General features: G+C 38.9%; 1 protein-coding gene across 1 annotated transcript; it reads left to right on the top strand.

Moving 5' to 3' along the window:
- Positions 1-1,353: 1,353 nt before the first annotated feature.
- Positions 1,354-4,620, top strand: LOC138903455 (uncharacterized). Its single transcript, XM_070191428.1, has 3 exons — positions 1,354-2,718; positions 2,857-3,602; positions 3,933-4,620. Exons 1-3 carry the CDS (start codon positions 1,354-1,356, stop codon positions 4,618-4,620), a joined length of 2,799 nt encoding a protein of 932 aa, XP_070047529.1.
- Positions 4,621-25,323: the final 20,703 nt, after the last annotated feature.

Here is a 25,323-nt window from a genome sequence, read left to right on the forward strand (position 1 = left end):
ACTAAAAGTCGGATGTCGAACCCACGAGGACTTATGATTAACTATTAACTAAATTAGACTATCCTAATTATCTAAACAAGAATTAAACCTAAAAATATTTTATTCTAAACTAATTAAATAAAAAAATATAAATAATAAACTTTGAACAGAGAAAGAGCAGATTTTTATGATATCAATGTAATGAAAACGATCTAGGGTTATGGGCTATCTAACAATCCTATTGTATTCTTCAATTGAATTGACCGACTAATTTATCTAGCTTATTGGTTGACAGGGTTAATATTGCTCATAAGAATCTGTCGAGTTCTTACTCGCCTATTCAAGCTAACCTAACGCCTATATGTCTATGGAGTTAGAATCAACAAGAACGCATTTATAATTCCTGTAAATCAACCAAGCAAGGCAATTAGGTATATGTCTATCCTAACCACGAATCCGTTCCCCGATGCCCGAGTTCAAGAACTTGCCCTACTCAATCCTATATGCAATATAGAATTCCCACTTTCGAGTTCAATTCTAGATTCGTAGATAATATTCAATTGGTGATCAAGCAATTAAATAATTAAGCGCAAGATTGAATAAATAAACTAATATGATAAATCAAGAAGTCAAAATCAATATCCGAATAACAATAGTTATGAAAGAACCACAACCCTAGAATGTGAAGTTTAGCTCCATATAGACATGGTAACCAAACAACAAATCATACAAAGAAACATAAAAATTACTAAGTTTGTTGGGAGAAAGATGGAACTTGATTAATTTCAGCCTCCATAGCTTTGTCGTGGCCTTTTCCCCCTTCCCAATATGTTAGATGCCCTAAAAGAGGCGTTTTTGGCTTATATATTGCGTACAAAAGTCGTGGGCCAAAGTTCTCCTATTCCTAATCCAAATCAGCTTTAGGGATTGATGCTGGGGTGGATGCGCCGCATCCACCTCGTCCTCCACTCCCCAGATTCGCATGCTAGGGTGGATACGTCGCATTCACCCTTTGTTCTTCCATCTCAGCTTTGCCCAGGTGCGGATGCTATGGGCCGACTTCACTGCTAAGGGTGCACGAAATCTGATTTTTTTCTAGATTGGATGCGACGTATCCAACCCCTCTTCCTCTACCTAGAGCACCTTTTCTTCATATTTTTGCACTCCAAACACTCTAAATCATCACACGCAACTCAATTAGTCATAAAACCAATAATTAAACCATGTTGGGCATTTTAAAGCTCAAATAGCATCATAAAATGGTTAAAACATGGGTAAAGTAACATCAACACATATCGAAATATGCCAAACATCAGTAGGCAGCACAAAAGGAGCCCACGAAAAGAATCAATAGAACAACCAAAAAGGAAAATAATGGTGAAAAGGCCCAGGAGATGGAATCCAGTTAAGCATTTGAAGAAAGCAAAAGTGGAGATGCACCATCCTCAAAAGCCACGACATCGAGTGACCTTGGAGGATTTCTTGCCATGTTGGTTAGGCATGAAGATTTCCCGTGATAGTATTGAGGCCTCTTGTTTCAATGCTGATAAAGGGGAAGGAAATAGTGATGACCTACCATTGGCACCATCTCCAGAAAAGCTCATCGAGTCTATCCATCAAGAAGTTAACACGTGCGAGGAAAAAGTGACGTTCACAAATGACGACCTTATACTAGGTGACACTCTTCATAACTGCCCATTGTACCTGGTTGGCTATATGTGTGATGAAAGGGTAAATCAAATTTTGATTGATGGAGGATCCTCAGTAAATATTTTACCAATTCGCACTGTGAAAGAACTTGGTATTCCCATGAACGAACTCTCAGAAAGTCGTGTGATGATCCAAGGATTCAACCAAGGGTGGCAAAGAGCCATAGGCGCGATCAGGCTGGGAATCACCATTGAAGATATGCAATCAAGTACATGGCTCCATGTGATCGATGCAAAGACTTTATACAACGTCTTTATTGGAAGGCCTTGGATACATGAGAATAAAGTGGTTACATCTATCTACCATCAATGTTTGAAATACTACGAAGGTGAAGTCGAGAAGAAGATAATTGTTGATGACGAGCCATTCACCGAGGCTGAGTCATACTTCGTCGATGCAAAGTTCTACTTGAAGGACTTTATTGTAAAGGAGCTAAAGGTTGATGATGTCATGAATGACAAGGTTGATGAGTCCACGGCTAAGAGAGCCGAGGTGGTTGCCGACAAAACCAAAGTTGTTGCTGAGAAGGTACACTCCATCCAAAATAAGTCTCATAAAGGGAACATTGTGTCTCACGGCAAGAAAGTAATTCCTCCACTCCAATACGTCCCTAAAAAGAAGAAAGATGAAGTTGAATCATATAATCTCCAAACTAACATGCTAAAGGGGTTAACTCTTCCGGTCAAACGAATTGAGGCAGTAAAGTCGTCCTCAATACCCCTTGCAGGGTTTGTGGCCCAAAATCGTTTGCAGAATGTGGCACTCCCTATAAAGCGAACAGATGAAGGTTTTGATCCTAACGCTTACATGCTATTTGCAAAAGCTGGATACAATCCTAATGAGCCATCAAAGTTAGGGAAGCTACCATCAGAAGCTACGATGAGACAACCGCGTGAAGGTTTGGAATACAAGCAACCGTCACCGGTGCACATATCCATAAGAAGGGCGAGCAACAATTATATCGTTGTAGAAGATGAATATGCCGCTTCTAACAAGCCTTCTGTCTTTGATCGACTTGGAAAATCAACTGTGAGAATTTCCGTATTTGAGAGATTGGGTTCATTAAAGAAGGGGAATAAGTTCCAAAGAAATTATCGAAATACAAGAACACCCGCTTCGCCCAAAATTCAGAAGATCTCTAAGGATTTCCAAAGTTTGGTTCCTTAGAGAATGAGGCGACAAACAAAACTTGTGGTTTCATGCAAAGAAGTACTGAGGGTAAAGCCATATATTGCTGTCTACACTAAGGAACGTGACGAAGATGAAGAAAGTATGGGTTCTTCGTATCATGTTACTGTACAAGGCAAGAATGGTGTTCCATCTTCAATGAAAAATAATGCAGAATTGGAGGATGTTTCACCTTATTATCACATACCCTTAAACGATGGAGACTCTCAAGAAGATGAAGATGCGGAAGATACTCTACCTGAACTTGAAGAAGGAGTGAAGACTACAGTTGATGCCTTAAAAGAAGTTAACCTTGGCACCGATGAAGAACCGAGACCCACCTACCTAAGTGCTTTACTAGAAGATGATGAAGAAAGCACTTATATTGAGTTACTCAAGGAGTTCAGCGATGTCTTTGCTTGGAGCTACAAAGAGATACCTAGCTTGGACCCGAAAGTAGCAGTACATCACCTTGCTATCAAGAATGGTGCTCGCCATGTTAAGCAAGCCCAAAGACATTTTAGGTCGGACTTGGTTCCCTTGATTGAAACCGAAGTTAACAAACTCATCAAAGCTGGCTTTATTCGTGAAGTTAAATACCCAACACGGGTTTCAAGTATTGTCCCTGTAAGGAAGAAGAATGGCCCAATTCGAGTGTGCGTCGACTTCATGGATCTCAACAATGCGTCTCCCAAAAATGAATTCTCGCTTACTATTCCAGAGCTGATGATCGATGCTACTACTAGGTATTAGGCGATGTCGTTTATGGATGGCTCGTCAGGCTATAACCAAATTCGCATGGCACTAAAAGATGAAGAGCTTACTACATTCCGCACCCCCAGGGCTATTTATTGCTACAGGGTAATGTCTTTTGGCTTGAAGAACGTTGGTGCTACTTATTAAAGGGCTATGAAGAATATTTTTGATGACCTTCTACACAAAAATATTGAATGCTATGTGGATGACTTGGTGGTAAAATCAAGAAAAAGAGGCGACCACTTGAAAGACTTCAGAATGGTGTTTGAGTTTCTCCGGAGGTACCAACTTAGCATGAATCCATTGAAATGCGCCTTTAGAGTTACTTCTGGAAAGTTCTTTGGTTTCATTGTCCGACATCGAGGGATTGAAATTGATCAAGCCAAAGTAGATGCAATCTTGAAAATGCATGAGCCCTGGGATATTCACGAATTGAAAAATCTGCAAGGAAAGTTAGCGTACCTTAGGAGATTCATCTCAAACATAGCTGGGAGGTGCCAACCATTTAGTTACCTTATGAAGAAAGGTGTCCCTTTCAAATGGGACCAAGCGTGTAGCAATGCCTTGCAGAGCATTAAATCCTACTTGTTGAAGCCTCCAGTTTTGGCAGCCCCTATACTTGGAAAGTCGCTGATACTATACATTTCAGCACAAGAAAGGTCTGTTGGAGCGTTGTTGGCCCAAAAAAATAGTAAAGGGAAAGAAAACTCCCTTTACTACTTGAGCAGGATGATGACACCAAATGAGCTGAATTATTCGTCAATTGAAAAGTTATGTTTGGCGCTAGTCTTCTCAATCCAAAAGTTGAAGCACGACTTTCAAGCTCTTGTCGTTCGTTTGGTTTCTAGAGCAAATCCCATCAAGTTCATGATGTCAAAACCTGTTCTTAGTGATCGACTTGAAAGGCGGTACTTCCAGTTTCAACAATTTGAAATCATGTACATCCCTCAAAAGGCTATAAAAGGACAAGCATTGGCTGATTTTTTTGGCAGATCACCCTATACCTGATGATTGGGAGATAACTAACAAACTACCTGATGAGGGCGCAATGGTCATTGAAGTTCAACCTCCATGGAAGATGTACTTTAATTGTGCTACACATCGCAGAAGAGCCGGTGTTGGTGTAGTATTTGTCACTTCTCAAGGTGAAGTTCTGCCCTACTCTTTAACGTTGATGCAACTCTGCTTTAACAACGTTACTGAGTATCAAGCACTAATATTTGGGCATGAAATGGCTGTCGAAATGAAGCGGTTGCAATTGCAAGTCTTTGGTGACTCTTAGTTGGTAATCAACCAGCTTTTAGGTAGTTTCGAGGTCAAGAAACCCGAACTACGCCCATATCATGATTATGTTAAACAACTAATGGGATGGGTCGGTGATGTGACTATTCAACATGTGCCAAGGAAAGAAAACAAGAAAGCTAATGTTTTAGCTGCCCTAGCTTTATCATTAACCCTCCCTGATCAAGCGTAAGTTATTGTCTGCCAAAAATGGGTAGTACCGCCGCCAAATGAGGTTGAAGGTGAAGAAAATGAACTCAAGCATCTTGTAGCTGTTTCTGAAGCTGAGAAAGAAGAATGTGACAACCCATTATCGACTACTTAAGCTATGGGATACTTCCAGAAAATCTGAGGAGAAGGACTGAAATCCATCGTCGTGCACCTCGCTTCCTTTACTACAAAGATACTTTATACATAAGGTCATTCGAGGGAGTACTCTTGCGATGCTTAGGGGAAGAAGAAGCACTCAAATCTTTACAAAAGGCACATTCTGGGTATGTGGGTCACACTAGTCTGGACCAAAGCTCCACTTCCATATAAAAAGGATGGGATATTATAGGCCAACGATGGTAAAATATTGCTTGGACTACGCTCGAAGATGCAAGGCTTGTCAATTCCATGCGAATTTTATTCATCAACCTCCTGAAGTGTTGCACCCGACTGTGGCATCCTGGCCGTTTGACACTTGGGGATTGGATGTTGTTGGACCACTGCCAAAGTCCTCTGGTGGGAACCTATACATCTTAGCTGCAACTGACTACTTCTCAAAATAGGTTGAAGCAGTTGCTCTTAAGGAGGTAAAGAAGGAAAATGTTGCAAGTTTCATCCGAGTAAACATAATCTATTACTTTGGCATTCCTCGTTATATAATAACGGATAATGGAAAGGCATTTAATAATAGGTTAATGAACAAGATTTGTGATCTCTTTGGCTTCAAGCAACGTAACTTTTCGATGTACAATGTTGCCGCCAATGGGCTAGCTGAGGCATTCAACAAAACTCTATGCAACTTGTTAAAGAAAGCCGTCTCCAAATCCAAACGAGATTGGAATGACCGTATGGAAGAAGCTCTATGGGCATATAGGATGACTCACCGCACGCCAACACAAGCAACTCCTTATTCACTCGTTTATGAAGTCAAAGTCGTCTTGCCACTCGAGCGTCAAATACCTTCATTACGACTGGCTATTCAAGAAGGAATCACTGATAAAGAAAATGCTCGACTTCGATTAGCAGAGTTGGAGGCTCTTGATGAGAAGAGGTTGGAAGCTCAACAGAGTCTTGAATGTTATCAAGCTCGATTGTCTCGCACCTTCAATAAAAGAGTTCGCCCGAGATCCTTCCAAGTAGGTGATCAAGTCCTTGCCATGTGAAGACCATTATTACTTCCCATAAACATGTAGGGAAGTTCACTTCAAAATGGGACGGGCCATATGTCGTACAAGAAGCTAACTTAAGTGGGGCTTACAAGCTGGTTGATGCAGATGGCATGAGAATCGGCCATATTGTCACGTCCCAAATTCCGACTAGTCGTGATGGCACCTAAACCAACCCGCTAGGTAAGCCAATTAACCACTAACCAATTCCAATAACAATTAATAAAGCAATTGAGTAAAGAAATATCTGAATCTAATACATTTCCCAAGAACCGGTAGTACAAATCATGAGCTTCTGAGAATAGAGTTTACAAAGCGGAAATGAAATAAATACATAGTCTATTTGAAAAGTACATAAACAGAATTTTATAGATCTAAGGCTACCATGAACAAGAGGCAGCTACAACCGGGACGCAGGTACATCTTCAATCCAGCTCCCATCGAACACAGCAACATCAGTAGCCAATATCTACACGTAAGGTAAAGAAGTGTAGTATGAGTATAACCGACCCCATGTACTCAATAAGTAACAAACATAACCTTAGGTTGAAAGTAGTGACGAGCTAACACAAGGTCGAGTCCAATACCAATATCCCACAACAATTCATAACAACATAAATACAAGTAATAAAAGATGTATCTCATAAGTAAAATGCTCAGCTCGTTCACAGTTCCAGAAAATAGTCATGCTTTTCAAGTGTCTTAGTGAAAACACAATCTTTTACCGAAAATTCCAAAAATACGAGTAAGTTTAAAAACTGTAATTTTTCTAAATATCCTTTCCACAATAAATAAGATGTTTCATTTTCTTTCCATATATTAAGTGTGAAATACCTCTCTATGCCAACATATCAATGTGTGTAAAAGTCATAAATGACGTGATACCATACAACATGAGGAAAAATGCATCTCTATGCATGTATGTCATGTGTGCATGCCAATGCCATGTATCTCAGAAATGGATCATGTACTCACACTCTTAGAGTACTCAATCTCACTGTCTCACACTTTTCGCTCATCATGCTCAACCACTCGGTACTATATATGGCCCATACGGCCCAAGGAAGAACCATCCCGAAATATATACATCACTGACCATCAGTCACTCAGTACCGAGGAAGGCCAATCTGGCCCGTGGAGAAGATCCATCTCCAGCTATAAAATGCTTCGGACAAGATTGTTACATCTCACGTTTTCATACGTTAAAGTTTCGTGTTTAGTTAATCGACGTAGACGCAAGGATGAGATTATATTGAGGTTAACGTAATAATGCTATTTATAACAAATGATAAGTAAGTTCCATGAAGGATAAATGGTACACGAATTAAAGAAAATGAGTTTCGTTGAAGGTTGTCGATTTGGGATAAAATACTGTCCGAGCTATAATACCCGATATTTATGGACTAGTACCATACAAGGTACCATATGATCATGATAGTATGATGTATAAGGTGTATTAAAAATGAGTATAATTTTAAATAATTTGAGACAATTCTTAATTATGCGGGTAATTGGTTAATTACCAAGTAACAAGACATTACCTAATTAACTAATAAATTTGGATAAAGATTAAAAATCCCCACCCCCACCCCCACCCCCACGTGGCAGCAAGCCACTCCTTAAAGATATGACTCTTAGTCATTCTTTATCAGGTGGCAACATAACATAATAATTTCAAGACACTTCATTCTTATTTTTTGTATACAATAACTATAATAAAAAAACGTTAGCCATTCTTACAATCAGAACATTAGCCATTCATCCAAGTTTTTCAAACAAAATTTCTTAGTTACAAAACACTACCAAATACCTTACAATCAGGCGTTAGAAATTCCTCCAAGATTTTCAACGAAATTTCTTGCTACCAAACAATACCAACGGGAATTATTAGCACCTTAGCAACGTAAAATTTTGCAGTTCTAAGGGAGTACAGTGCAACCTTTTTCAAGAATATCATAAGGATTTTTACCTACTCCATGTATGTTAAGGCTATCCCTTCTTTCCTTTTGGCGTGATCCAAATAATACAAATAAAACGAGCAAAATACGCAACTTTCATAAATGACTCTATTCATAGAAATACTAGGGGTGTCTATATTCTTGATTCCCCATGTGAATTATTATTATATCTTCTATTCATGGGTCTCAGAAAAATACGTATTTGATAAAGTATCCGAAAGGCATATTGATTTTTATGACATTCCAAGAAATCTTATTAACGTAATTATTATGCATTTCATGCATTTATACATGTACATTGACCCATGATCAGATGACGTTATATACGCGTATATTATATGTATATGGGATATGGGAAAAGGTTATGGCGTTATATATGCACCACCACCTTATCAGTTGGTATATGTTGATGATGTTGCCCACAGTGGCCGAGACGATATGATATGATGCCCTCAGAGGCTTGATGATGATATATATAAACCTATACCTATGCACGACACGACATTTATATGCAGGAGCATGACACTATAAATGTTTCAAAATTTATAAAGTTATCCAAACTTACAAGTGGATTTCTTTATTCCATGTTTCATCTATGTCTTTTATGTACTGATTTTCATGCCTTACATACTCAGTACATTATTCGTATTGACGCCCTATTTCCCGGGGCCTGAGTTTCATGCCCGCAGGTGTAGGTAGGCAAGTTAACGGTCCCCCTTCTTAGGATTCTTGATCAGCGAGATTTGGCGTGCTCCACTTGATCCGAAACTGCTTTTGATTTTGGTACGATATACTTGTATACATATATGGGTATGACGTGGCTCAATCCCATCTTTGTACAGTTGTATTTCTATTAAAGGTCTGTAGACAGTTATGTATAGTCGGATAGTATGCGGCCTAGCCGGCTTCCAGTTTTGGGTATATAGTTGTCTATAGCAGCCTTGCCGGCTCGTCCCACTGTATTCTCTATGTATATATCTTTTGGACAGCTTTCCCTCACATATGTTATTCATGTTTATATATTAAATGCATGCTTAAGGATGTTCGACATGTAGGATTCGGGCACCTGTCATGGCCCATCGGTTTGGGTCGTGACAAAAATAGTATCAGAACAGTTCTGTCTAAGGGTTGTCTACAGACCGTGTCTAGTAGAGTCTTGTTTATGGGTGTGTTGTGCACCACACTTATAAACAAGAGGCTACAGGACATATAGGATGTTATCCTCTCTTTTTATCTTAGATCGCATTATATAAAAATTCATGTTCCTAACGATATGTTATATTTTCAGCAAAGCCTCCAAAGACTACATCCGACCAGAAGGGAAACTCTGTGGCTGGTGAGATTACTAGTCGAGTGCCAAGAGTGACCAAGGCTCAGGGGGAGTCTCACAGTAAGGTTCCATCTCAAACTTCACATACCCCGCCCTCTCCAGGAGAGCTCCAAGGGGCACCAGCTCCAGTGCATGCCCCTGTACGTTCAGCCCCTCAGCCGGATGCACCGGGTCAGAAGATGAGAGATGATATTCAGCTATTAACTCGATTAGTAGCCGCACAGGCTCGGTGTCAGGAAGTAGGTATTGGTCATGCAGATAGGTCCATCGGTGTGAGGGTTCGTGGTTTCATTAATTTAGACCCTCCGGTACTCACGGGGGGAGATCCAAAAGAGGACCCTCGGGTATTTATTGATAGAATGTAGAGGATGTTGATGGTAATGAAGGCCACAACGAGTGAGTCAGTTGAGCTAGCTTCCTATAGACTCCAAGATGTTGCAGTTAATTCGTACGAGTCTTGGGAATTGTCCAGATGTGAGGATGCCCTTCCAGCAGTATGGCAAGAGTTTACAGAAGCTTTTCTTTGTCATTATCTGCCACCAGAGCTTAGACGGGCCAAAGTTGATAGGTTCTTGACCCTTCGGTAGGGTAACATGAATGTTCGAGAATACAGTCTTCAGTTTGATTTGTTGGCTAGGTATTCTCCCACTATTGTATCTAAGATGGAGGATCGGGTTCACCGATTCGTGATGGGATTAAAGTCGCACTTGCTTAACGATTGTACGTCGGTCTCACTTCAGTCAGACATAGATATTTCTCGTATTCAGGCATACGCTTGGGGTGTAGAGGAGCGTAAGCAGAAGTAGAGGGTCGATCATGAGCATGATAGGGCCCAGAATAAGAGAGAAAGGTCTTAGGGTCCTTCTAGTGAGTTTCAAAGTGGTCAAAGACCACAATACCCGAGGTATCCAGCCCATCAATCGGTTAGTGCGCCCCCTGAGTTTGGCGGTAAGAGATTTGATCGTTCCACATATTTAAGGCCTGGTCAGAATTTCAGGGCCTCAGGTTCTCAGTATAGGGGTGAGTCAAGTCAGATGAGGCCACCCTTGCCACGATGTGCTCAGGGTGATAAGCAGCATGTCAGGCAGTGTCGTATGGGGTTGGGTGTTTGTTATACTTGTGGTTATTCGGGCCACGTCATGAGGGATTATCCGACGAGAGGTGATGCAAGCATAGATCAGCCAGCGGGATATGTAGCTGGTTCGTCATCATCAGTACGCCCACTCGGCAAGGTTTACAAGCATCAATGAGTGATAGTAGAGGCAGAGGTGGAGCATCTAGCTCGAGCGATCCTCAGAACTGCATTTATGCGTTGGCAGGACGACAAGATCAGGAGTCATCACCTGATGTTGTTACGGGTATATTATTAGTCTTCTCATATGATGTATATGCACTGATTGACCCAGGGTTCTACCTTATCATATGTTACTCTGTTGGTTGCTAGTAAGTTTGGAATAAAACCTGAATTGGTTAAACCTTTTGAGGTGTCTACACCTGTTAGGGATTCAGTGGTAGCTAAGCGAGTATATAGGGGTTGTATAATATTGGTTCATAGTCAATCTACCGTAGCGAACCTAATCGAGTTAGATATGGTAGAATTTGATGTTTTAATGGGTATGGATTGGTTGGCTTATTTTCATGCCAATATTGATTGTAGATCAAAGATAGTCTGATTTCAATTTCCAAGGGAGCCCGTTTTGGAGTGGAAAGGTAATACGGCGTCGCCGGGAGGTAGATTTATTTTCTATCTCAAGGCAAGGAAGATGATCAGAAAGGGTTGTATTTATCACTTAGTTTGGGTTCAGGATGTGGAAGTAGAGTCACCAATCATTCAGTCCATCCCTGTGGTTAATGAGTTTCCCAATGTTTTTCCTGATGAGCTTTTGGGTCTTCCGCCAGAGCGAGAAATTGAGTTTGCTATTGACCTACTACCAGATACTCATCCAATATCTATTCCTTCTTATAGAATGGCCCCTACAGAGCTAAAAGAGTTAAAGGAACAACTAAATGACTTGCTTGAAAAATGCTTTATCAGACCTAGTACATCACCGTGGGGAGCACCTGTGTTATTTCTGAGGAAGATAGATGGTTCCTTACGAATGTGTATTGATTATAGACAGTTGAATAAGGTGACAATCAAGAATAAATACCCGCTCCCGAGGATTGATAATTTATTTGATCAGTTGCAAGGTGCCAAGTGTTTTTCAAAGATAGACTTAAGGTCCGGGTACCATCAGGTAAGGGTTAAGGAGGAAGATATTCCGAAGACAGCATTCAGGACCAGATATGGGCACTTTGAGTTTCGTGTTATGTCATTCGGTTTGACCAATTCCCCAGCAGTATTCATGGATTTGATGAACCGTGTGTTCAGGCCCTTTTTAGATATGTTCGTAATTGTATTTATCGATGATATATTGGTGTATTCTCGTTCAGAGGCTGAGCATGCAGATCATTTGCGTAATGTGCTCAGAGTTCTAAAAAAAGGGAAGTTGTATGCAAAATTCTCTAAATGTGAATTCTGGTTCAACTCTGTAGCTTTCCTTGGGGATATCATTTCGATTTAAGGTATCCGGGTTGATACACAAAAGATTGAGGCAGTAAAGATTTGGCCTAGACCCACAACACCGACAGAGGTTCGTAGCTTTCTCGGTTTGGCAGGTTATTACAGGAGATTTGTAGAGGGATTTTCTTCCCTTTCAACACCTTTGACAAAGTTGACTCAGAATGGAGCAAAGTTTCAATGGACCGATACTTGCGAACGGAGTTTCCAGGCATTGAAAGACAAATTGACTTCTACACCGATTCTAACGCTCCCAGAAGGGACCGATGGTTATGTTATCTATTATGATACTTCAGGCATTGGATTGGGTTGCGTGCTGATGCAGCATGGTAAGGTTGTAGCTTATGCTTCTAGACAACTAAGAAAGCACGAGAAGAATTACCCGACCCATAATTTAGAGTTAGTCGCAGTAATTCATGCACTAAAGATATGGAGGAACTACTTGTATGGCATTCATGTTGATATCTATACGGATCATAAGAGCCTCCAGTATATCTTCAAGCAAAAGGAATAGAATTTATGTCAAAGGAGATGGTTGGAGCTACTTAAAAACTATGACGTTGATATTTTATACCATCCGGGGGAACGTAGTAGCTGACGCCCTCAGCCGTAGATCTATAGGTAGCATGTCATATTTATAGCCAGAAAAGAGGAGAATAGCCCATGAGATTCATCAGCTAGCTAGTCTTGGAGTTCGGTTAGTGGATTCAGGTGATATTGGAATTACTATTCAGGATACGACAACATCCTCTTTAGTAACTGAAGTAAAGGAACGCCAGTATGAGGATCATGTGTTAGTTCATTATAGGGATACCACCCCTCAGAAGGAGAAGACACCGTTTGAAATTACAGAAGATGGGGTCCTCAAATATCAAGGACGATTATGTGTCCCTAATGTCGCAAGGCTGCGTCGACAGGTTATGGGAGAAACTCACTATTCTCGTTATTCTATCCATCCAGGAGCAACAAAGATGTATCATGATATCAGGGAGGTATATTGGTGGGATGAAATGAAAAAGGATATAGCAGAGTTTTTTGCTCAATGCCCTAACTGTTAGCAGGTCAAGATTGAGCATCAAAAACCTGGTGGATTATTGCAGGCTATAGAGATTCTGACTTGGAAGTGAGAAGTAATCAATATGGTTTTCATCGTAGGCTTACCTCGTACCCAGTGTAAGTTCGATTATATATAGGTGATTGTTGATAGGCTTACAAAATTCAGCCCATTTTCTGCCCGTTAGGACTACATATTCCGCAGAGGATTATGCAAGGCTTTATATTAGGGAGATAGTACGACTGCATGGTGTCCCTGTATCTATTATCTTGGATAGAGGAGCTCAATTTACAGCTAACTTCTGGAGGTCCTTCAAAAAAGGTTTGGGGACTCAAGTAATTCTTAGTACAGCATTTCATCCCCAGACAGACGGACAGGCTGAGCGTACTATTCAGACACTTGAAGACATGTTACGGGCTTGTGTGATAGACTTCAAGGGTAGCTGGGATGATCATCTGCTTCTTATTGAATTCGCATATAATAATAGCTACCATTCCAGTATTCAGATGGATCCATACGAAGCTCTTTACGGACGAAAGTGTAGGTCGCCTATAGGGTGGTTCGATATTGGGGAAACTACGATAGTAGGAACAGAATTGGTACAACAGGCAATTGAGAAAATTAAGCTTATACAGGAAAGGCTAGTAGCAGCTCAAAGCCATCAGAAGTCTTATGCGGACAATCGACGGTGAGACTTGGAGTTTCAGGTTGACGACTGGGTATTCCTAAAGGTATCACCGATGAAAGGTGTTACGAGGTTCGGTAAGAAAGGAAAACTTAGCCCTCGGTACATTGGACCATATAGTATCATACGCAAGGTAGGCCAGGTAGCATATGAGTTAGACTTGCCTTCGGACTTGGAGTCTGTACATCCAGTCTTTCATGTGTTTATGCTCCGTAAATGTATCGAGGATCCTTCCAGAATCGTGTCAGTTGGTGACGTTCAAGTCACATAGCAGCTATCATATGAAGAAACTCCCATTGTTATATTAGACAGATAGGTTTGGAAATTGAGAACTAAAGACGTAGCTTCGGTAAAAGTACTCTGGAGAAACAACAATGTGGAAGAAATGGCTTGGGAGGCCGAGGAAGACATGAAGTCTAGATATCCCTACTTATTTCCTCCTCCAGAGAAGGGTCCGACTGAGACATCAAAACCTTAAGGTACGTGTATGGAATCTTGTGTTAGTTATTGTCATTGGTCGTGTGAGGCCATTGTCGTTACTGATGATTGTGGTCATATATGGCATTGAATTATTGAGTTTCTACAGGAAGAGTTGGTAGTAGTATTGTTACAAAGGCAACTCTACCAGAGTTATATAGATCCCGGGGAGTTAAACATTCGAGGACGAATGTTTCTAAGGGGGAAGGATGTTACATCTCGCGTTTTCATACATTAAAGTTTCGTCTTCAGTTAATCGACGTAGACGCGGGGATGAGATTATTTTGAGGTTAACGTATTTATGCTATTTATAATAAATGATAAGTAAGTGCCATGAAGGATAAAGGGTACACGAATTAAAGAAAATGAGTTTCGTTGAAGGTTGTCGATTTGGGATAAAATACGGTCTGAGCTATAATACCCGATATTTATGGACTAGTACCATAAATCCCCACCCCCACGTGGCAGCAAGCCACTTCTTAAAGATATGAATCTTAGTCATTATTTATTAGGTGGCAATATAAATACTTTCAAGACACTTCATTCTTATATTTTGTATACAATCACTACAATTAAAAGCGTTAGCCATTCTTACAATCAGAACATTAGCCATTCCTCCAAGTTTTTCAAACAAAATTTCTTAGTTACAAAACACTACCAAATACCTTACAATCAGGCGTTAGAAATTCCTCCAAAATTTTCAACAAAATTTCTTGCAACCAAACAATCCCAACGGGAATTATTAGCACCTTAGCAACGTAAAATTTTGCGGTTCTAAGGGAGTACGGTGCAACCCTTTCCAAGAATATCGTACGGATTTTTCCCTACTCCAGGTATGTTAAGGCTATCCCTTCTTTCCTTTTGGAGTGATCCAAATAATACAAATAAAATGAGCAAAATACGCAACTTTCATAAATGACTCTATTCATAGAAATACTAGGGGTGTCTATATTCTTGATTCCCCATGTGAATTATTATTATATCTTCTTATATTACAGGTGGATTTCTTTATTTCATGTTTCATCTACGTCTTTTATGTACTGATTTTCATGCCTTACATACTCAGTACATTATTCGTACTGACGCCCTATTTCCCGGGGCCTGCGTTTCATGCCCGCAGGTGCAGGTAGGCAAGTTGACGGTCCCCCTTCTTAGGATCCTTGATCAGTGAGAGTTGGCGTGCCCCACTTGATCCGGAGCTGCTTTTGATTTTGGTATGATATATTTGTATACATATATGGGTATGACGTGGCTCAGTCCCCTCTTTGTACAGTTGTATTTCTATTAGAGGTATGTAGACAGTTATGTATAGTCGGATAGTATGCGGCCTTGTCGGCTTCTAGTTTTGGGTATATAGTTGTCTATAACAGCCTTGCCGGCTCGTCCCACTGTATTCTGTGTGTATATGTATATATATCTTTTGGACAAGTTTCCCTCACGTATGTTATTCATGTTTATATCTTAAACGCATGCTTAAGGATGTTCGACATATAGGATTCGGGCACCCATCGCGGCCTATCGGTTTAGGTCGTGACAAAGATCCATATCCAAGGAAGATCCATCCCTCAATGATATCAACTGCGCTCACCGGGGGTTTGCAGACTCCGGAGGGGCTCCTACAGTCCAAACGATATCATAAGCCAGATCTAGGCGTAAATCAATATAGCATATTGAAGCGTGCAGCCCGATACCATAACTGTCACTCATAATCAGGCTCTCGGCCTCACTCAGTCATCAATCTCTCCAGTCTCACTCATGGGCTCACAATGTCATGAAACTAGCCCGACAATAATAATATGATGTATTAATAAATAACAACTGAGACTGAGATATGATATGAATGCATCAATATGACTGAGTACGAAACATCAATAAAATCAGTGAGATGACAGCAAGAAATGACCACTATGGGTCCCAACAATATGGCACAAATCCTAAACATGATATCTAGCATGATTGACAACTCAATTACTTTATCATATGGTGAAAACATGGATATCAACAAAATAGGGCCACTATTCAGTGCCATGGAAACAACGGAGTCCCAATTCACATGGTGCACGCCCACACGCCCGTAACCTAGCATGTGCGTCACCTCGATACCAATCACAAAACACTTATTATGGGGATTCATACCCTCAGCACTAAGTTTAGAAGAGTTACTTACCTCGAACAAGCCAATTCCAACACCGAGCAAGCCAAGCGATGCTCCAAAATGCCATCTCGCACGTTCCGACATCTGAACTACTCGAAACTAACCAAAAATAACTCAAGTACATCAAACAATGCTAAAGGAACCAATACCGATCGAAAGAGATCAAATCTTGAATCAAAAGCCCAAAATCTCCCAACAGCCCAACTCGGGCCCGCACCTCGAAACCTGACAAAATTTACAAAATACAACAACCCATTCAATTACGAGTCCAACCATACTAGTTTCACTCAAATCCGACTCCAATTCGATGTTCAAAACTCAAATTCATATTATGAAACTTTAGGCCAAAACCCTCAATTTCCTCTATAAAATTCACAATCCAATTATCCAAAACGAAGGTAGATTCGTAATATAAGATCAAAAATGAGTAGAGAACACTTACCCCACTCCACAAGATGAAAATTTCTCAAAGAATCGCCTCAATCCGAGCTTGGAAATGTTAAAATAAAGCCAAAATTGCGAACCCTTGTATTTATCATTCCGCCCAACACTTTCGCACCTACGGCACATTAGCCGCTTTTGCGGCGTCGTTTTTGCGACAAAAAACATACTTCTGCGGAGAAGCACTGGAGGTCTGCCTTCGCACCTGCGGTAAAATACCTGCATTTGCGCACTCGCAGGTGCGCGCCCACTTGTCGCTTAGCGCTTCCAATCCGCTTCTACGTTCAACTCACCGCATATGCGCCTTCACAGATGCGAAGCAATCTCCGCTTCTGCGCAACCCTGCTCCCAGCAATATTTCCGCTTCTGCGACCCCTTCGTCGCTTCTGCGAGCCTCCCACCTGCGCAAATCAGCCGCAGGTGCGGTCACACCAGAACCGGCAATAGCAACATTGAAGAAAATGATGTGAAATCAATTTGAAACACGCCCGAGCCCCTCGGGACCCCGCCCGAATATACAAACAAGTCCAATAACATAATACGGACCTACTTGAGGCCTCAAATCACGCGTAACAACATCAAAATGACGAATCGCACCTCAAATCGAAATCTATTTGAACTTTAAAATTCAATAACTCGAGCCGAAATATAGCAAATCAATCCGGAATGACTTCAAATTTTGCGCACAAGTCCCAAATAATATAACAAAGCTATTCCAATTCTCGGAATCATAATCTGAATCCGATATCAAAAAGTCCACTACCATACAAACTTTTTAAAATTTTAACTTTCATTATTTTCGAGCCAAATTCAACTACGAACCTCTGAATCACAATCCGGGCGCGCTCCTAAGTCTGAAATCATCTAATGGAGCTAATAGAACAATCAGAACTCCATTTCGGGTTCAAATTCACAAAAAGTCAAACTTGATCTACTCTTTCAAATTTAAAGCTTCTAGCTGATAATCATTCTTTCAAATCAATTCTGAATAACCTGAAAACCACAACCGATGATTCATATAAGTCATATTACATCATATGGAGCTACTCATGCCCTCAAACAACCGAGCAAAGTTTAAATGCTCAAAACGACCGGTCGGGTCGTTACACCTATCAATGGCAAGTTTTTGAAGAAGTATTATCCTTGAAGTTGCAACGCTCCTTGATGCATGAGCCTTAACTGCATGTTCCTACATTCCTGACCCGCATGAGTCTAAACTGTGTACGGCCCACCACCCAAAAAAAAGGGTATGCTAGGTTGAAAACCTCAAAAAAGGCGGACTAGGCAAAAGTTAGGACATAAAAATAAAAAATAAAATAAAAAAATTACCCATTATGAACGGTATGACTTAATGCTCTTCACCGAGGTACGTAGGTAGCTTAGAGTTTCATTCTAAGTTCAGTCGCATAAGTTCAAAAGATACATATTTCCCCAATTGTTGTCCGAGTGAAGTATGAAGGAATTTAAAATCAAGCTCAAACACCATTCTTTTGTTGAACTTTGGATCTCATTTGATTTAAAGAGGGCAACCCTCCATGGTAAATTGGTATCTACAATGGGACGATTTTAAGAGGATGCCAAGTATTTACGCTGAAATTCGGGGGTTCACTATGACTTCATGTTCGTCAAACCTTTAAGTTTGTCGGTCTTCAAGTCGAAATATTGAAGCCTCCAAGTCTTTAAGTTGAAGTCTTCAAGTTGAGGTCCTCAAACTCGCCGGTCTTCAAGTGGAAGTATTTAAGTCCTCAAAGTCTTCAGGTTGAAGCGTCAAAGTCCGCCGAATCTTCAAGTCCATTAAATCTTCAAGTTTGTCGGTCTTCAAGTTGAAGTTTGCAAAGTCCGCCAAATCTTCAAAGTTCCAAGTATTCAAATCGAAGTCGTCAAGTCCACGAAGTCTTCGATTTGAAGCTTTATAATTTTCCAATCTTAAGGTGGACATATGAGTCCTTTTGCACCTTAAGTTGGCCTCCTCGTGAGTTTGTCCTTAAAAGAAAACTATAACTTTCCAATTTTAATGTGGACATATAAGTCTCTTTACACCTTAAGTTGGCCTCTTCGTGGGTTTGTCCTTAAAAGAAAACTATTTTTTCCAATGTTAATATGGACATGTAAGTCTCTTGAGAGTAATCTATCTGATAGTCGGGGGCATATTGAGAGTAATATCTCCGATAGTCGAGCCACATTGAGAGCAATCTCTCAGATAGTCGGGGCACATTGAGAGTAATCTCTCTGATAGTCAGGGCGCATTGAGAGTAATCTCTCTGATAGTCAAGCCATATTGAGAGTTATCTCTCCGATAGTCGGGGCACATTGAGAATAATCTCTCCGATAGTTGGGGCGCATTGAGAGTAATCTCTCTAATAGTCGAGCTATATTGAGAGTAATCTCTCCGATAGATGGGTTATTTTGAGAGTTATCTCTCCGATAGTCGGGCCATATTGAGAGTAATCTCTCTGATAGTCGGGGCGCATTGAGAGTAATATCTCTGATAGTCGAGCCACATTGAGAGTAATCTCTCCGATAGTCAGGGCGCATTGAGAGTAATCTCTCCAATAGTCGGGGCACATTGAGAGTAATCTCTCCGATAGTCGGGGCGCATTGAGAGTAATCTCTCTGATAGTCGGGGCGCATTGAGAGTAATCTCTCTGATAGTCATGGCACATTGAGAGTAATCTCTCCGATAGTCGAGCCACATTGAGAGTAATCTCTTCGATAGTCGGGGCGCATTGAGAGTAATCTCTCTGATAGTCATGGCACATTGAGAGTAATCTCTCCGATAGTCGAGCCACATTGAGAGTAATCTCTTCGATATTCGGACAAGGATGAGTACTTATCCCCTCACACCCCCAAAATTATCTTTTTCATGCGTGGATCATCTCGTTAAACAAGAACACAACCTTCTTGTTTGACCTACAAAAAAAAAGAAACCAATAAAGGAAGAAAAAAAAAAGAAACCAATAAAGGAAGAAAAGCACAAAAAAATAAGAAAAATTACCCTTGCGTCAATGCTTCCGAGCAGTCAAAAGTAGAATGCAAACACTACTATTGATGTCCACTGAATGAAAGGCATGATCTATTTATAGGTGCAATAACGTGGCTATTAGAGGACTAATTACGGTGTGGGACTACTAATTATTAGAATTCAAGGACAATTGGGTATCCTAATCCAAATTGGAGAGGAAAGACGGCAGAAGTCTTTTATTTCCATTTGAGTTAGGGAAAGATGGTTGTAATTTAAAAAATTACGTAAGCCATGCAATGTCACATATTAAATGAGTTGGAATTGCTGGAAGTGTACATGGAAAGAGCTAACCAATTTTGGAGTTTTTAAAACTGGAAAAACATGACTTTGGGATTTACAATTCAATAGCTTCTAATACTTCAAGCCTAGTCTTCAAAAGGTTAAAAACTTTGACAAGAAAACTTTCACAAGTCTTGAAGTATGGGGTATTTGTAAGCATGTAAAACTTATTGGATTCAAATCCAATAAATAATTTAGATTATATTTTAAATATATTAGTCCAAATAAATATTATGGGCTAATATAATTGAATTAATTATATAAATCTGATATATATAGATTAAATAAATAAGTCTTAATCCATTTGGGCTAAAGTGATGAGCCCACTTCATTAGGCCCAAGATGTCATCTTCCTAGAGGCCGAGTTTAGTGCCACGTGTCAAGTGATGTGGCACGCCAAGCCAAACGGAAGAGCCAATAGGATCGTGCCAAGTCAAATTAAATGGCCAATGAAATTGCGCCACGTGTGCAAGTAATATATTCTGGCCAATCAAATGTGGCCTTGTCACACTTCAATTTGATTGGTCGGAAAGAATTTGTTCTTATCATAACTCTCCCCTCCCACAACTATAAATCCGTCTTCATAACTTAGAAAAGACATCAGAAGTTATAACAAGAAGCAAGAAAGAGCTCGTGGATCAAACGCTGCAAATTCCTCCACAAGTTTCAAGCTTCAAGCAATCAAGTTCAAGTTCAACAAATCAAGATCAAGCTCAAGAACGAAGAACAAATCAAGTTCAAGCTCAAGAACGAAGAACAAATCAAGATTCAAGGAGTACGAGTTCAAATCAAAGTTCATGCTAGTTGAATTCAAGATCATCGTTCGTGACAACAAATATAGGTTCAAGTTCAAGCTCGAAGGCCATTGAATTTATTAACTATTGGAAAGACGAATCAGAGGATCCATAGAGATTGTAACACTCAAATTACTCTAAATCAAATACTACGATTGTTGCAATATTTTTCAGTCTCGGTTATTTTCTTGACGTAAATTTATTGTCTACAAATATTTCGCTAATGGCATTCGTACTTTTAATATAATACTAGCCTCTATGTATGTGCTTTGCACAAAAATCTTCAGTCAATTATTTACATAGAGGAGCAAAAAAATAAACTAAGGAAAATTATATACGAGAAATAAGTTTGTTTGAAGATATAGTCTTTTTTTTAATAACTTTGAAGTATCTCCAGTCCATTATTTGCTTTTTAAACTAAATTTTATTTTTTATTATATTTTATAATTTCTAAACAAATCTTTTGAACCAAAAGAAGCAATTTTTGAAGGTATGGTCATAAGTCATTTAAACAATTCACCTCAATTTATACGATACAAATTGAGTAATTACATATACGTATTTTAACCTCTAGAGTTTTCATAGAGCAATTTAAATATAATAAGATTAAGATAAACTCAATCATAATAAATAACATCACATTATCAACAAAACTCAAAGACATTAATTAGAAAACAAAAGAATAAAAAAATAATAATCAATGTATAAAAGCCTATCAATATTTTTGCATCGATTCAAAAGAATAAAAAATTAAACACAGAACTTACACTTCATAGACAAATTAAAAAGCTATATTTTTGTCATATTAATATGTTTATGTGTTGTCTTTTGACAAATAATTATCTCTTCTAGAACTTTGTACGTAAAACTTACACAAAGCAACATACATCTATAGAAATATATATATATATATATATATATATATATATATATATATATATATATATATATAGAGAGAGAGAGAGAGAGAGAGAGAGAGAGAGAGATTGGTGTCCTTGTTCTAGATAAAAAATAATTAAATATTTTCTAAGAGGAATGTCTTAGCTGTAATAGGAAAAGGTGTAGAGGCGAGCATGATGTATCTGATAGGCTACGAATCCCAGGACAGATGCAATGGTCATTAACTCTATTTTGTCACGTTATTTTCTTCTAAAATAAGCTACATGCTATCCTACAATAAGCTACATGCTAATCACTGCAAATTTTAAAGAAAACAAAAGAGGAAAAAAAAACAAAGGAAAAGAATTTAGGGAGAAAACCTTAGTGTGGTGTAAGTCTTAAATATTAGACATAGGCCTACGAAATATACCAAAAATAGGAGAATCGGAGTGGTAAATTTATATTTGATTTTAGAGTTCCAAGTCTTGTAGTTTAATTCAAAAAGGAATTCCATCATTGGGTAATTTATAATTAGATCCTTAAATTATACAAATATTATGGCATAAAAGCCGATCAATATTTTGAGAATATTTTAGTCGTTCAACATTTAGCATAAATTATTCATGCTTTATAATAACATAGATATAGATATAGATAGATAAGAGAAGTGATGTCCGATTGAAATTCTTTTTCACCATCTCCAACAAGATAATGCCTTCTCCAACCATAATTCATATATCCTTTATGATTTTACCTTTTCCTTAAGATCGTTAGTCATGTACATTAGGAATGTAAAAACCCTGAACAAATTAGTTTGAAGAGTCATAACCTTATTTATAGGCTGTTTGGCAAGCTAGACAAATGAGCTTATTTTGAGAAGTAATTTTTTAAAAGTGCTTTTGAAAATAGTACTTTTAAAAAGAATCAGTTTGTGTTTGGCTAATCACTTTGAAAATCACTTTTGAGCAATAATTTGTGTTTGGCCAAGCTTTTCAGAAAGTACTTTTAAGTATCAAATTACGAATAAGGACGTGAAGAGATTTACTTAATAGTTAATATTATAGGTAAATAAATAATGTTAAAAATTTGTTATTACATGCAATAATTAAATCTTTTCATTTTATTTAAGTAAATTATGAAATTAAAATTTAAAAGTACTTAATTCTTTCATATAAGTTAAATATATTAAAAATTATTCAATAAATATAAAAACATTCACCCCTAAAGTCACTATATATTATAAAGTTATACTAAAAATAATAAGAAATATTTATACATTATTATCCTAAGTATTAGGTTTAACGGTTATTTTGGTATATATTATATTTTGTTAAGAGTATTTTTTGTAAGAAAAAAAGTTAAAACTACTTTTGCTTCTTCCCAAAAGCACCACCCTCCCTTCCCAAGAAAAAACTTGACCAAACACCTCAAGTTAGGGGGAAAAGTATTTTTGAGAATGAACAAAAAAATATATTTGGCCTCTTAAGAAGTTTGGCCAAAAATATACTATTTTATTGTGTAATTTCTCTTCTTTTTCCTCTCTCCAACTTTAGTCGATTCTTACACGAAAAATACTTATTTTCAAAATTTAAGTAAACCAAGCAAATGGCTATTTTGAAACTGTAATCTGAAGCTCTGAAACAATCTTTTCTTAAAAATTGACTTACCTTTTTGTTATGAATGAAAATGACCAAAAGACCAAGGCTGAAGGGCACATTTGAAAACTTAATGAATTATATTTGGGACCCGGGTTAGATGGAGCATGCCTATATATACAATAGGAAATATTCTATGAGGTATGCTATGAACTTGGATTATTTTATTTTCTTTAGTTTCTTTAGAGGATAGATTTGGAACCTCCCTTCTTTCTCCTTTTTTTTTTCTTCCCTTGGAAGATTTGGTTACTTGTTTGAAGTATTTGTAATTGTTTGAATATGAACTCTTATAATTGTATATGTGATTCCCATTATCGATTTCAATACAATATGGGTTCACTACATTGGTGCTCTCGTTGCTCGTACCCCATGCCTCTAGACTCTTATGCCATGATGTATACTTCCATCGACACCATACGTGATTTAGTGAAAGAGATACAAGATAATAACTCTCGCATGCTCTCTTCTATTTGCTATATGCGGTCAGTGCTGCACGAAATGCAATTAAACTCTATAGAATTCGTTGATGCTCCAGAAATTTCAGATGCTACAGTTATCACCTATGTACTTGACTTAGTTTTGGGCAATACAAACACCAAGGCGGCCAATATTGGGAAATCACATCTCGATTCACAACTTCTTGTTCTTGTTGTTGGAGATACAATACCCAAAATAATGACGATGTGTCTTGTGCTTATATTTCAATAGCGTAGCTTGAATCTTCATATTTATCATTCTCAATTAAGGGACTGAGTCTTCCACTTAAAGGCTACGAACATGAGCTTGACATGGGATTTGGCTGCAAGGTGTTCGATATATTGCCGAATAGGGAGATTTTTGCAAATTTTTGTGGTCCTAATAGAGCTATTAGTTCGTTTCCATATGATTTTGGCTTGCACGACTGTGAGTGGGTGGATACTGGGCATGTGAGGGCCTTGGATGATGCAAAAACAGAGGAGATCATTGTGGAAGATACAACGGACAGTGCTGCGATAGTATGTATCAGCGACAGTCATTTTGATTTGATTGTCGGAAACTCACGCTTGTTGGACAATTCTGAGGTATCTTCTAAGATATACGAAAATTCCATAGCAGATTCATTACTGGGATATTCTGCAATTCCTGGACACCAGGTGTTCAACACAATGTCCGATAGACACTGCTACTCCAAGTCTTGGAAAGTTGTTTGTGTTGCGCATGGCATTGATTACTCTGACCGATACAATGGTAATTCTGCATTCCAGCTTGAGAAAATCACTGTCTATTACAGCGACATTTGGGGTGTTGCTGAGGTATAAGGTGAACTAATGGAAATTGTTCACTACCTACGTGACCTCAAGTGTTGCACTCGTCTTAGTGGTCCGTTTGCAAATACAATATTGTTTACTTGTTTCCTTGGAACTGTTAACATTATATTAGCTAGAACAATAGTTGTAAGTATGACTACGCGTATGCTACTTTATTTTCCATTTGATCTTGGTTCAGATGATGGACACTCATGTGGCGTTGCCAAAATGTTCGATAATGGTTTTCAATCGGATCTCCCATTAATTGGATGCCCGACGGGTGAAAGTAAATTGATTAGTTGGTTCTACCTTGTAAAGAGCTTGGCAGCTGGTGAGTGGTTTACAGTTAGAGTTCCTACTTGTGGACTCATTCATATTGCTTCTCAAGTGCCCCAGATATGTTGACATCAAAACTTCGATCTACTTACAGTCAAATGTGTCAAGAGGACATGCACATGGTGCGAAGGTTGGTTGCGACA

This window comes from Nicotiana tomentosiformis, chromosome 12 (assembly GCF_000390325.3).
Source record: "Nicotiana tomentosiformis chromosome 12, ASM39032v3, whole genome shotgun sequence".
Taxonomy (NCBI): domain Eukaryota; kingdom Viridiplantae; phylum Streptophyta; class Magnoliopsida; order Solanales; family Solanaceae; genus Nicotiana; species Nicotiana tomentosiformis.